Source organism: Gobius niger (genome assembly GCF_951799975.1).
Source record: "Gobius niger genome assembly, chromosome: 4".
NCBI classification, from domain to species: Eukaryota; Metazoa; Chordata; class Actinopteri; order Gobiiformes; family Gobiidae; genus Gobius; species Gobius niger.
Genome location: NC_136855.1, coordinates 30,523,025 through 30,536,506, shown reverse-complemented (window position 1 = coordinate 30,536,506; position 13,482 = coordinate 30,523,025). Strand labels below are relative to the sequence as shown.

General features: G+C 41.3%; 1 protein-coding gene across 2 annotated transcripts in view; it reads left to right on the top strand.

Moving 5' to 3' along the window:
* Positions 1–13,482, top strand: part of cdh8 (cadherin 8) — a 166,931-nt gene that overhangs the window by 114,440 nt on the left and 39,009 nt on the right. For both annotated transcript variants that reach the window (XM_079554696.1, XM_079554695.1), the window contains exons 4-6: positions 2,873–2,992; positions 11,055–11,222; positions 12,813–13,000. In XM_079554696.1, the coding sequence (XP_079410822.1) occupies positions 2,873–2,992; positions 11,055–11,222; positions 12,813–13,000 (476 nt within the window). The remainder of the gene's footprint in view (positions 1–2,872; positions 2,993–11,054; positions 11,223–12,812; positions 13,001–13,482) is intronic.

Genomic DNA, 13,482 nt, shown 5'->3' with positions numbered 1-13,482 from the left:
GTGTATTAACGCATCAATATTTTCTCCCACACCTCCAGCGGAAACCTCACACTCTGTATTCCGAAAGCGTTCTCCGACTATAAATCTTTTGTTAGATATATCAGCAGTTTGGTCAGCGGGCCTTTGGGGGTTTACTTCAGAACTTGCTAGTCCACCACTCTCCGAATACAGATGCACATTATAAACTTTGTCTAACTCGCATCTGGCGTAGCATTTTTATGGCTGTGTTTTGACTCATCTCGCACCCCAGCCAAAGCGGTGACTTGGCACTCTGTTATGTTTTATTTTTAACCTTTTTTTTTCTTTTTTTTTTACACGCCGTTTGATGTGAAACTGTTTTTGGCCTGTGGCAGGACCTGTAGCGTCCGTGGCCAGGGACATCTTCCTCTGTTGTCGGAACACCTCTAAACATCTTTCACGGAAACAATTACCATACCATCTGTAGCGCGGTGCCAGCGTGTTACTCCCCGTCAGCATGTCCCCTTTCCCCCTCCCTCTTTTCCTCCAGACTGATGGAAGTTAGGTCACTGTGAATTAAAATGAATGAGTTTAATTGTGTTAATAGTCTTTTTTGTTGCACTTCTTTCCCGATACCTCATAATGGAGCAGCGGATTGAATTGTCGCTAATGTATTCGCCTTAAGCACTTGGCATGAGTTGCTGTATAGATGAGGGCCCAAGACTGCATTTTCTGCAAAAAAAAAGAAGAAAAAAAGCCTCATAGAAGTCGTTTAATTATAAAAGTAATTTGCGCTACATTGTGTATTGTTGGAACGGAAGCTAATGGCTAATTGCACGGATACTAAATGAATACAGATATTGCGTTTTAAAAATACATTGGTGAGAGCTTGCGTTAATGTTTCTTTTGTGCTTGGCTTGTATTTAGTTAAAGTCATAAGACTCATTTCAAGTCTTTAAAAGCCAGAGCGAGGCTTTCAGATAACTTCATTAAGGAGAGGCTTTGAATCGCGAGACATCAAGGGACTAAAAGCATCTATTTGTTACCATGGTAACCTTCCTGTAAACAATACACTGATAATGAGGCATGTCATACTGTATACAGTCTAGACTAACAAGTTTGCAGCCCTTGAACTGCACTGATTATTTATTGTAAAGAAAATAACAACAACTGCCAATTGTGTGTATACAATATACATAGAAAAATGAATATGGATAGGTATGAACCAAGCTGTTATTATGCAGCATTTAGCCTTCAAGTCATTTGGACGGTTCCTGGACATTAAACAGACCGCTCTCAGAGTCAGCATTAGTTCACCTGCTGAAAAACCGCAAGGGAACAATTTCCTTCTTTATGTTGTCAAAGAGATACACAGTTTTGTCTTTCTGCCTTTGAGCAAGTCTTTCTGCCTTTCTGGTCATACCGCCTATGTTATGCCCAATCCCGTCAGACCTTGGAAGCTAAGCAGGGAAGGGCCTGGTCGGTACTTGGATGGGAGACCGTTTGGGAACACCAGGAAGCCTAGCGAATGTAATGCGTGTGTGATGGTGGTCGGAGGGGCCGATGGCGCAGACTGGTTGCCTCGCTTCCGTCAGTCTACCCCAGTGCAGCTGTGGCTACAATAGTAGCTTACCACCACCGAGTATGGAGTGAATGAATAGTGCAATCTAAAGCGTCTTTGAGTGTCCAAAAATGCGCTATATAAAACCAATGCATTATTATTATAAAGATGTGGGTTCAGTCCGATAGTGAGCCGACATGAATGCTCTCCCTGACTGAAGGGTAAAGATGTTGTTCAGCGTCCAAATTTTACAGGTGAAACTCGGAAAATTAGAACATAGTTAAAAAGTGTGTTAATTTCTATTCAACTTAAACTGTGAAACTAACATATGACAGCCTCATTAAATAAAGTGATTATTATTTTATATGGCTCACAGCTTGTAAAAAACACAAATAATCTCATTAAATTAGATTATTTTGAAGACATAATCATCAAAATGATAACAAATAAAGGCTTGGCATATGTCACTTTGCATGTAATTAGTTTCACATTTTAGGTTGAATTACAGAAATAAATGAACTTTTGAACGATATTCTAATTTTCCGAGTTTCACCTGTACTTTGATCAGTTACTCTAAATGGCTAAATGTTGATTACTCAAAATGAGCCGCAGGGAATATTTTTACCAAACACTGTTCAGGTCATATCCTGCTAAAGCAGTAGTGGTTGGTTGAAGAATCAACTATGTTCCTGATATGAATACACTAAAACATACGTACAAAGAAGACATTCAATGCTCTAAGTGCATTACTTGCCAGAAGCTTGCCATACAGAATGTAATGTTTGCCAGGGATCTCCAAACAGTAAGATTATTAGACATTTTCATTTTACACTGAACATGCTGAACATAATCTGCAAGTACACAGACAAAACTCATGTAATTTTCTGTAAAAACATCATCTTGGCTACAAAAAGGTCTCTCTGAAAAGAGTTTGGAGACCCCTGACTTAATTATTAATCTGGGAATCATACGGTTGCTGGTTTAACTTTCCAACGTCTTTTTATTTGATATACATTTGTTTGTGACTGTAAATGTTTCATACTATTTAATGTTTACTTAATTACTATTCAATTCTATCTACAGCTGCTATTATAGTTGTTGCAATAATACACCACCCCCCCCATTTTGGGACAAATAAAGGTTTTCACATCTTATCATTGAACACGGAAACATAAAACAACCAAGTGTTCAGTGTAACCTTCCTGCGCTTCACCCCCTTTCGCCCTGAAACTTCCTGTCCGGTGAAGTTTGCCTTTCAAAATCCTTTAAAAAAAAAAAATCAAACAAACCAAAAGCCTATAGATGGTGTACAATGGCTTCTAATAGTGATCAACTTTCCTCCCTCCCTTACAGGAACTCCAGTAACCCAGGTGACGGCCACAGACGCCGACGACTCAGGCTATGGCAACAGCGCCAAACTGGTCTACAGCATCCTGGAGGGCCAGCCTTACTTCTCTGTGGACCCCAACTCTGGTAAACACTACTCCTAACCACTTTTAATTCTATTTTCACTCCCAAAATGCACGCTCTGGGCACCGACTGTGTGAGAAGTGCTTTTTCTCCGCTCGAATTATGTTGCTTTAGAGACTTGTTGAGTGCACTTGACACTGTGACACGTAAAGCATTCAAATACAGTATGCAGAAGTCTAGTGTTCCCACTGTATTTAAAAAAAAAAAAAAGGAAAAAAAAGGAAAGGAAAGAGTCAGCAAAAGAAAGCCGTTCAGACAATCACTCGCAATTGCTAATCTGCTCACTTGCTCATTGTTTACCTCACAAAGCCTGACCAAGATCCAGCCGAGATCGAAGTGGTGCTCTATTAAATTTAATGAAAGCTATTAATACAATGTGCAAAGCCTTTGTCTGTTCCTCGTCAATGGAGGACACAGTGTATGACTAAATGTAATAAATGAGCGCCAGAACAGTAGACGCGGTAATGACTTTCAGAGCGCGGCCGCGATTGTATCTAAGGATTACTCAAATAGGTCCTTTTCTTTCCCGCGGACAGGGCAGGACACTCCAGCCTGGGACCTCGCTCTGTTTTAAAAGCTGTCCGACTTCATTACCTGCTCAGACCTGATAAATGAGCGCAAAGTCATCAGAGGTTAAGTACAGGCCTATCACTGATCGCTCGTTTGACCCAGCCGACGGTCATTTACATTACAATGGGCCACAGAGGAACTTTGCTGCACAAACTATAGCCAAGCAGCGCGGAATAAAGTGTTCTAAATAGCACCAATTTCACTGTAATGGCGATATTAGAAGAAGCTGTGGTTTATCGTAAAATTATTGAGGTGTTTTTCTATTTGACTGGGGGGAAAAAGTGCAAACGATTTCTTTCAAATGTTGGTGTGCAGTAGTGCTACATTATTACTGCTGGTATTGGCAATGGCTGAATTTATAGATATATACATATAATACAGAGAATGAATGGACATGGAGATGTTTTAGCTCATGGAATCCTCAAAAATGCACCAAAATCTATGGAACTTTGACATACTGTACTGGCTGGGCTCAGGAACACAAATGTAATGAACTCAATTTCAACAAAAACATCAGATTGAACCTTATGATTGTTAGGGGGCGATAATTAAAATGAAAAAAATGCCCCCAATGTTTACAGGAACAGGCCACAGTTTTTCCATGCTGAGATATGTTCTTACCTGAGCTTAGACGAGTTGATACGTACCTGTCTGGCCCCGTTTGAACCTATAGGAATACATTCGGAGAGGCCAAATGCTAACAACATCGTTGTTTTGCATGACTGAGGGCACGCACAAAGACCAGACAGGTACGTATCAACTCGTCTAAGCTCAGGTAAGAACATGTCTCAGGATGGAAAAGCTGTTTCTTTAAGACTTTCAAACTCTTTGGCTAAGACTTTGGCTAACATAAATGACATTAGAAGACCAATGGCCGCTGGTTGCACTGCTTCATAGTCGCAACGCTAGGGGCCGCCATTGCTGCAGTACCTCCATAGCGGCAAAACAAGCTAGTTTCCCATTAGACAGCACTGCACTTTACACACGTTTAAAGCAACTGTAAAGCCTGTTTTCCAATTTTTTGGGCCGCAAGGGCCGAGTCTACAGTGAAGATCCCGCCCTTATGCCCTTTTTAGGAACATGCTGAGAGTAGGAGGAGCCTGTAAATCTGCCATGATTTCCCCCTCAAACGCAGTTATTACGGCAAATGTAATAACTACGTAATAACTAGTCATTTCTTGATGATAAAATAATGTTACTTAAAGTTTACAATCTGCAATATGTTTAAGCCGCATCTTCTAACTGAGCGACTCGCTTTTGCATGTGCCCATAACTATTTCCTTCCACACAAGTCGAGCAGAAGCATCAGTAAAGCGCTCATTAAAAGCCGAGCTGACAATATAGTTTCATAACGCCATAACAGGACTGCAGGAGGCTCAGGCCGTCTGTTTGCTGAAATGGATGGAGATTATCGCTGCATGATGCGCCTCATCACTGTGGCTCCCAGGCCTGCTCCCAACTGCATATGCACGCTGCTGTTTACAAACGTAAACTGTGCGCTGGGGCAAGAATGTATATTACTGAGGCGAATGTGAGTACAGTGATGAGTGTGTAGCCTTAATTAAAGCGCAAAATGATACGGCTGCATTGTGTGAATGTGTAAAAAAAAAAACAGCGCACCCACACAACTGATGCGCAGAGGAGAACAGGAGTGAGATGAGCACACATTTACTAAGTCTGTACTCTAGTATATGTACAAATACTGTTGTTAGATGTTCGATACAATTGCTTGGAAAAATGCAGTGACTGGCTACGGACAGTAAATTTAAGAGCTAACATCTGCTACTATTTTGGATCTCGCCCTGCTGTTATAATGACTGCTTTTTAAATCCTAGCCCACTATTACAGTGTCAATTCCTGCAGAGTGTTGTTAGCCAGGCAGTGCTAACCTGCTAGATCAGGGGTGGGCAAAAAATGATAAAGCCCAGTATGTATTGCCTAAAACTGGGCAAAACCTATGTTTTCATTAACATACTGTAACTACAGCTATTTTGTTGTTTAGAATGTGTTTAGGCAATTACAGTCTATTTGAGAATTGTATTTGCTTGAAACCACTCAATTCTAGCCCCGGTCTGGCCCTCTTGGCAAGTTCAAAAACCCAATGCGGCCCACCACATCAAAAAGTTTGCCCCTATCTGTGCTAGATGGTGGACAGACAAGCACGAGTTTCTCGGCAGGTAGCCCAGACGGAGGCATCATATCTGGGTATTGCAGCATTTGGCCTAAAAATGTGAAAGTGGCAGCTGCTGACAGCTAGTTTGCTAGCTCTAAAGCATGTGTAGGGTATATATAGGTTTTAACTTGGGGAATGGTAGGTAAGGTTTTCAGGACGTGAGTTCAACAATTACAAAGAAAATAAAGCTTTGCCACATTTAGTTAGTAGCTACTGTAGCTGCTGATCTCAAGGGCCTTCGTTCTGGGTTGGCAGGTCGACCATTAAGAGACTTCTGAACCATCAGAAGAACTAATACAACTACACTGCTTCTACTACCCCTGCTTTGGTGCCAATACCACAATGTCTACTCAGACATTTCCTTTCACCACCTTACTGCTAGTACAACTCCTTCTCGAAAAAAGAATGCTCTCTTAGGGGTGTGCACTGAGCGATTTTGGCCGTCTGCGACATACGATCACTAGTCGTGAGAAAAATCTTAGGTCGTAGCTGAAAATTGTAGGTCTTAGGTCGTACAGTGAGACAGGAACAAACCTATCAAATAGAACTGATGTACGACCAAAGATGAGCTACGACTGACATAAGTCAGTCTCTGATATTTTGGAACACTAGTCGTAAAGTGGGCCATGCTCTCACTACAGAGATGGAAAATAAACACCGCTAGCATGCTGCACTCGCCTGAGCTTAACACACGCCCTCTGAAGCCTGAAACTGCTACGACAAAACTTTGACCGTAGCTACGATTGTTTCAATCGGAGAGTGGAAAAGAGAGCTGCTCACAATTTTACCATCCCCACGTCGTGCAGTGTGACATCTAAAAATCTTATAAGACAAAAAACATTGCACAGTGTACACCAGCCATTAGGGGTGATTTTGAATGATCCATAAAAAAACGGATTAGTTATTTTGATCATGCTGTAAATACATGTTTAATAAATGTTTATTATTATTATTGATTATTAGATTGAATATCTTGAGCAGGCTTTAGTTCTCGTCTTGCACGGAGACACAACAAAGCACAGATGTGATTCTGATCTGTCTGACCTCTGTTGTAAGTACAGCTCCGTTGGGTATTTATAGCAAACTTATATGAAAGAGAACAAGGCGTTTTTATCACCAGGTTGCATCGAGACAAACAAAGCCTCTCTTTTCTCTGTGTCCCGGTTTCTCTAGGTCAACTGATGATCAGCGATACGGTACACAACGCAACAATAGGCAGCATGAAATTCATTATTAGAGCCCTGAAATGATATGATTCATGTGCCTCGCATCAGCGCGTCCTCTTGTCTTTGCCAGCTGATTGGCCGCTGTAAACGCTAAATGGGCCACTAGCCATTCGCCGGCGTGTGTACCATCACGCAATTATAAATCTAAAGGAGTAATAAAAGTCAGTAGCCAGTTCCTCTTTTTTGGCGAGGCTAACTCCACCGCGGTGTCGCCATGCATAAAGTTAATCTGCAAACGCGCTCCAGATTGGATCTTTAATTGCTTTCGCGGCTCGCCTTTTTAACATGTGTCTGTAAGCAATATGATTAAATAATGGTGAAACGACATTAATAAGAAATGAGATGGAAATCGACCCGCGCGCAATTTGGAAAACAGCACACAATAAACAAGCGGCAGCCGAGAGAAAGCAGTCGCAAAAAAAAAAAAAGAATTATGTACATAATTAGGCAGGAATGCTCGCGCCGACGTGCCGCACTCGGGCGGGCGTTAGCGTCGTGGCCATGGAAGAAAGGCGCGGAGCGAACAATTTCCGGATTAGCATAGCGGCTACGTCAACATTGCAGATGGCCCATTCAAGTGAGCCAGGTGTGTTAATGAATGTTAATGACAAATAAAAGGTAAGGGGGGGAAACAACTATTAGAGCGCGGTTGACACTTACAACAAGGCTCAAATGAGAAAGACTGGATGAGTAAATAAATAAACATCACGCCCCCGGCTCATCACTCGGTTAATGGTCGGTGGGAAAAAAAAAAAAAAAAAAAAAAAGGCGAAGAATATCTATGGAAATGAGTGTTTGTCTATCCTCTCTTTTTCACTGATTAGGAATTAATTTGAATAATTAACGATGATCAGCGCGGATCAGCGTGTTGCAGGGCGACTGGAGTTTGTTTTCCGCCGCTCATTTGTATGCATTTGTTTGGGGAGCGGAAGGTGCCGAAAGAACGACGCGCATGGATAATAAAAACGTCAAAGGGGTTGAGTTTATTCTTCAATCATAGCGCACCACTTAAGATGTGGACCACTCGAGAGTCATTATTAAATTCATAAAAGTTAGACAGAAAATGATCTTAGTATTTAATTCTTTAAGAGTGTGCTAGCTGGTCACAATCAAATCAAAGCTGCACTCATAGTTGCAATTTGTAAATGGAAAACCATGCAGTTATTTTGATTAGAAAATGTGGAAAGAAAACATATGTTTGTCTCCAAAATAGATTAATAGTGTATATAACCTTTTAACCTTATAGTTTAGACCCATGTCAACATATTCTTAAATGTCTCGGATTCTTACATTGGTTTACCCCAGACATGTCAAGCTGAAGATTTAATCCGGCCCCCGACTTGTAGAGCATAAATTCCTGAGTATGTCAAAAAGTCTCTTGCCCATTCCTGTGCAGAGTTATGAATTTTGAAGGAAATAACCAGAATGCTCATTCCAGCCACTAGGGGGCATCTTAAGTTTAAGAAAAAGTAACAATTCCACATGTGTCCAGCAGAGGGCACTGGCATAATAAGAGATCAGGATATAAACAACACATTATAGCCAAGTGGTAAATTGACAGTCTGCCCCAGGGTGGTTGTGGCTGCAACAGTAGTAGCTTAACACCACGAGTGTGGAATCAATGAACAATGACAACAGTGTACTTTGAGAAACTTGTGACATAGGCTTGTAAAGCGCAATACACAATAAGTGTAAACCATATTATTACAGTCCCGGGCTTTTGACCAAATCAGCACTATTTTAAAATCACAGCTCAATATAATTCATTTATTGGAAAATTGTTCTCTCAATAGTGTTTTCTTGTTTACATTATAAACATGCTGGCTCATATTTATCGCTTTTATATGCGGCCCGCGACCTGGCATGGTAGCTGGATTTCGGCCCACGACCCAAATGAGTTCGAAACCCCTGGTTTAGCAGGTCATATATTTCAGCCTTCATGTTTTATTCATGGGAAGGATTGCATCTTTGAACATGCAGTATTTTATGCAGCTTTTCTTATACCAAAATTGTTCAGCCCTTGTTATAATACTTTTGTGTTTCTGGAGAAAGTTTGGCAAGGCAACTTGCCAATTACATTTATTCTTTGCATTTTCTCAATGAGCTCCTTAAAGCCACACCGTGTAAGATTTCACCCAATAAACAAAATTGAAATACAAGCATTTACTTTATGATAGATATTTTCACCATTGAAAAATACCTCAAACAAACATGTGCTTTTGCGATGAGCGGCTCGCCTCTGCTAAAAGATGACTATAACTTAACCAGGAGTGGGTACGTCTCCAGCTCGTCTCCATGGAGATGTCAACTAAAGTCAGTAGAATTGAGAGTTGAACAGGTTAGGCCCTCATCCAGATCCATTCTTTGATTATCCACTGCAAAAATAGCATTTTCTGTGTCAAGCTGGTCATTGAGAGCCTGTTTTGTGTTGATGGCAACAGTACAGTCCAAAATGTGGCGCAGTGTGCCTTTAAGGTCATCACCTGAAACGGTTTTCACTCCAGTCCTGTGGAGTCAAAACTATTTCTGGTGACGACATCATGAAGCCCATTGGGGGGAAAAAAATGTGCAAAGTAGAAATAAAAGCTAAAGGAAGAATCTTTTTCAGCACTTTTTGTTTAAAACATAATTCTACATGTGTTCATTCATATTTCAATGTCTTCAGTGAGAATCTACAATGTAAATAGTTATGAAATAAAAGAAAAAACAACGCGTAAAAAAGGGTTTCCAAACTTTTGACAGTGTGTAAATTTCCCCATAGGCTTCTCAATCATCTGTTGTGAGGATGTTATTACCAATAAGCCTGTACAATACATATTCTGTTGATCGCTGTGTTACATATATGTAGAAATGTGCAAGGGCTTATACAATAATGAGGGCAAAAACAGCTATTCAGACCCATGCTGGAATCTATACATGTATCTTTCCATGTCAAGGCAGTGCTGTTTACATCCCGCCTGCCAGTCTTGGTATCAGTAATAAGGTTAAGTTACGAGATCATGTGTTTTGCATTCTTTGTTTGTGCACCTCGTCGGCTCGGCACATGACCTTCAAACACTGCAGTGACCCTGAAATTGTGCTACATCTCTGAGGGAAAATAACGCTTCAGGAATAAGCAAGAGCGCAGCGAGACAGCATGCTAACCCCTCCTATGCTTTTCATCACAGCCCCGCGTATTCCCATTGTCTGCGGCGGCGGCTCAGGACCAAGGCGGGGTGTCATGCCAAAGCCTGCCTTTTATGAGGGGTTTTATATTCATTTGATGATCCTGCGGGCCTCTGTTTCCTGAGTGGATTATCCCTATATGCTGCCGCTGAGCCTTTTTGATATGCAGAGCCATGGCAGAGTCAATAAGGTCCGTTCTGCATACAATATTCAAGATTATACAAGACAGACAGCATAATTCACACTCAATCAGAATACAAATGACTTTCGGGGCTGGCGGAACAGTGCGTCGGGAAACAAACACAGCTGATTTCTACCACGTCTCAGTTGTGGAGACCTACAATCTCTGTACAGGACGGATATGGGTTTTCTGAATTGGAAACAGTGAGAGATTCTTTACTTCTGCTTTCTATGGAGTGTAGCAAATAGTAAAACAAAACTAGAGAAATACATCTATCAAGGTCAGACCAAACCAGACAACAATCTATGGAGAGAAAACTAACTAATAATTCATAATAAAGCCGTGACGTTATCTTATAAAGCTAAACAAAAAACATATACACCGGGCTCAACTACTTTGAATGAAGATAATCAGAAATTGCTGAATTGTGATGAACCAAATGGATGAATTATATCACTTCTAAAGGCATACACACACTTTGTCTTTACCACAAGTCAAGTCAGAAACAGTAAACCTTGTGGTGCTGTGGTTTGGAATCGGCAGAGCATACTTCATCTCTGCTTTGTATGGGATCCTTGTTGCAATCGAAAATAAAACCAGCGCGAGGAAGGTGGCCATGAAGGTTACAGAGTACTGCGCGCTCGCCTGTGCCTCTTATTTGCATGCGCACCATTAAGCATCTACGCAGAGTCTATCAGTCATGTTTATAATTGCATTAATGTGTTACGAACTGTTTCCTGCTCCCCCCAGCGACCATAAAGATTGCCCTCCACGAGATGGACCGGGAGATGAGAGAGGAGTACCTCGTGGTGATCCAGGCCAAGGACATGGGGGGACACATGGGCGGCCTGTCCGGGACCACCACCGTCACCGTCACCCTCACCGACATCAATGACAACCCGCCAAAGTTCTCCAGAAGTAAGTTGGAGTATGAAACCCATAGGTTTGGTTGACGTGACAACAACACGATGGAGGAGAGGGGACAAATATGGGTGAAGAATGGTATTTGAAAGAAATGCACGGTCGTCATCCTTAAACCTTTATAGGGCATTCATTGAAATACTTTCAACTTATGAGTGTTATTGAGGGACATGTTTATTTTTACTGTATATACAAAAAGTACTTCAGGTCTCGTGGGTGCTGGTATGGAGGTGTTATGTTTTGTTATATTGATGTTTGAATAATCACACCAGTCATAGGCAAGAGCTTTTGTAATGTGATTGTGCTTTGCGTGCAGTGGGCGGGGTCAGTCACCTACATAACAACATAGTCCTAAGGTTTATTGGTTCTTTTGTCAAGAAACTACTGTAAGTGTGAATAATTGAAGCAATGGGCATGTCCAAATATGGACAAAACTAATTAACTTTAGGTTTAAAGCAGTACTAAGTAACGTGTTTACCTTAATAAATCCTTTTCGTAGTCCCTGTGGGGGTAATACAAGTGTTTATGGGATGATTGGAGGGTCTTTCATCTCCCCCTGGTGTCTCTGGTCTCTCTCCAAGACAATTAATAAGTTAAAAAATCGTAACTTGCTACTACACCTGCAGTTGCGCTTATGGCCTCTAGGGGGAAGAGTTACTTAGTACTGCTTTAAGTGAACAGGGCGTATGATCAAATATGGTGCCTGCCTTTTTCATGCTGTAATTTAACTCATTTCACTGCGTCCTCCAAAACCAACACATATATCCTCACATAGCACAATTATACACCCATAAAATGTGTGAGATTCATCAACTTACCATGATTAGTTTACAAGTTATATGAAGAAATGTATCATGAATTTAGCCAGACTTGGGTCTTTTTCAGACTTCAGAGAAAACAGGAAGTTTAGAGCGCGATCGGTCTCTGCTGATTGGCCACACAGGTGGGATCTGTGATGTAGGGTGAGCTCTTCTGATTGGCTGAGTGAGAACTACATGCTTCTTTACCTTACTGATGTGCAGCATCATGTAAAGTGCCCTATAAAGGGTAAATGTTTCATACTGTTGATTGAAAAAAACTATAGTGAGCAGCAAGTCCGGAAAATCTGGGGTTAATTGTCTATAATGTTGCCACATTCTGAAAAATATTCATTTAGAGAAAATAACCCTCGAGGTAGTAATTTCCAATTTAAATCAATGGAGAAACATTGAGTAAGTGCAGTAATTGAAAAGTGATAGTAAGACAGCAAATTGGCCCAAACTGGTTGGTACTAGGGTGTTTCATGTAGATAGGCCGTGCAATTACAGCAATATTAAGCTAAAATAAAGTCAAAACACGTGGAATATAACAGTTCTAAAGCAGCCCTCCATTTCAGTATTCATCTGGGGCTCTTTGGAGTGTTATGATTTCAGATGAACGCAACCTTTTGATTGAAGAATAGAACCAATTACCCAAAGAATGAAACTCGATTTGTTCTCATTTAGAGAGGTAAATATTATTTCACAGCGCGTCAAACACACCATTTAGAAGTGCATTTCTCGCCTCGTGATGGCTGCAGACAAAGTAAGAACGATGTGTCTCTCGCAGGCTTATACGAGTTTGTGATTGCGGAGGACCTCCCGTTGGGGAAGACTGGAGACAAAGTCAAGGCGAACGACAGAGACATCGGTGAGAACGCCAAATCCACCTACAACATCATCGACGGGGACGGACTGGGCATGTTTGAGATCGTCACGGACGCTCAGACGCAAGAGGGGATTTTACGGCTCAGGAAGGTAAGATTTGAAAGAAAAAACAAAGAAAAAACAAGCTACTATGCCAGTTTCTGCTACCGTGTTTTTCAAAAGATTATTCAATGACAAATTTCACATTCCTTCCTGGAACAAGTGATTGAAACATTTTTTGAAGACTGACTCAGGGTAATGGGCGTAGGCGACGAACATGATTGCTGAGGGTGCCATTTACTGGGGGGAGGGTTATTCATTGCTTCATTTATTTGAGCAGTACAGTTCAATGTACAGGACAGTGATTTTACTGCTCGAACTGAAGATCCCAAAATGACCTTGTTCCTCCCATCTCTCACCCCGTTACCACCACATAGTCTTAGTAGCGTTCATTGTGTCATTGTGTAGTATAACTTTCAAGGTTAATTTCGTCAGACACATTATGATTAGAGACGTTGAAGCCGCCATCTGCAGGCCCATACTTCTGAGGACGGCCTGCAGATGGCGGCTGAAACATGTGAAGGTAAAAGATT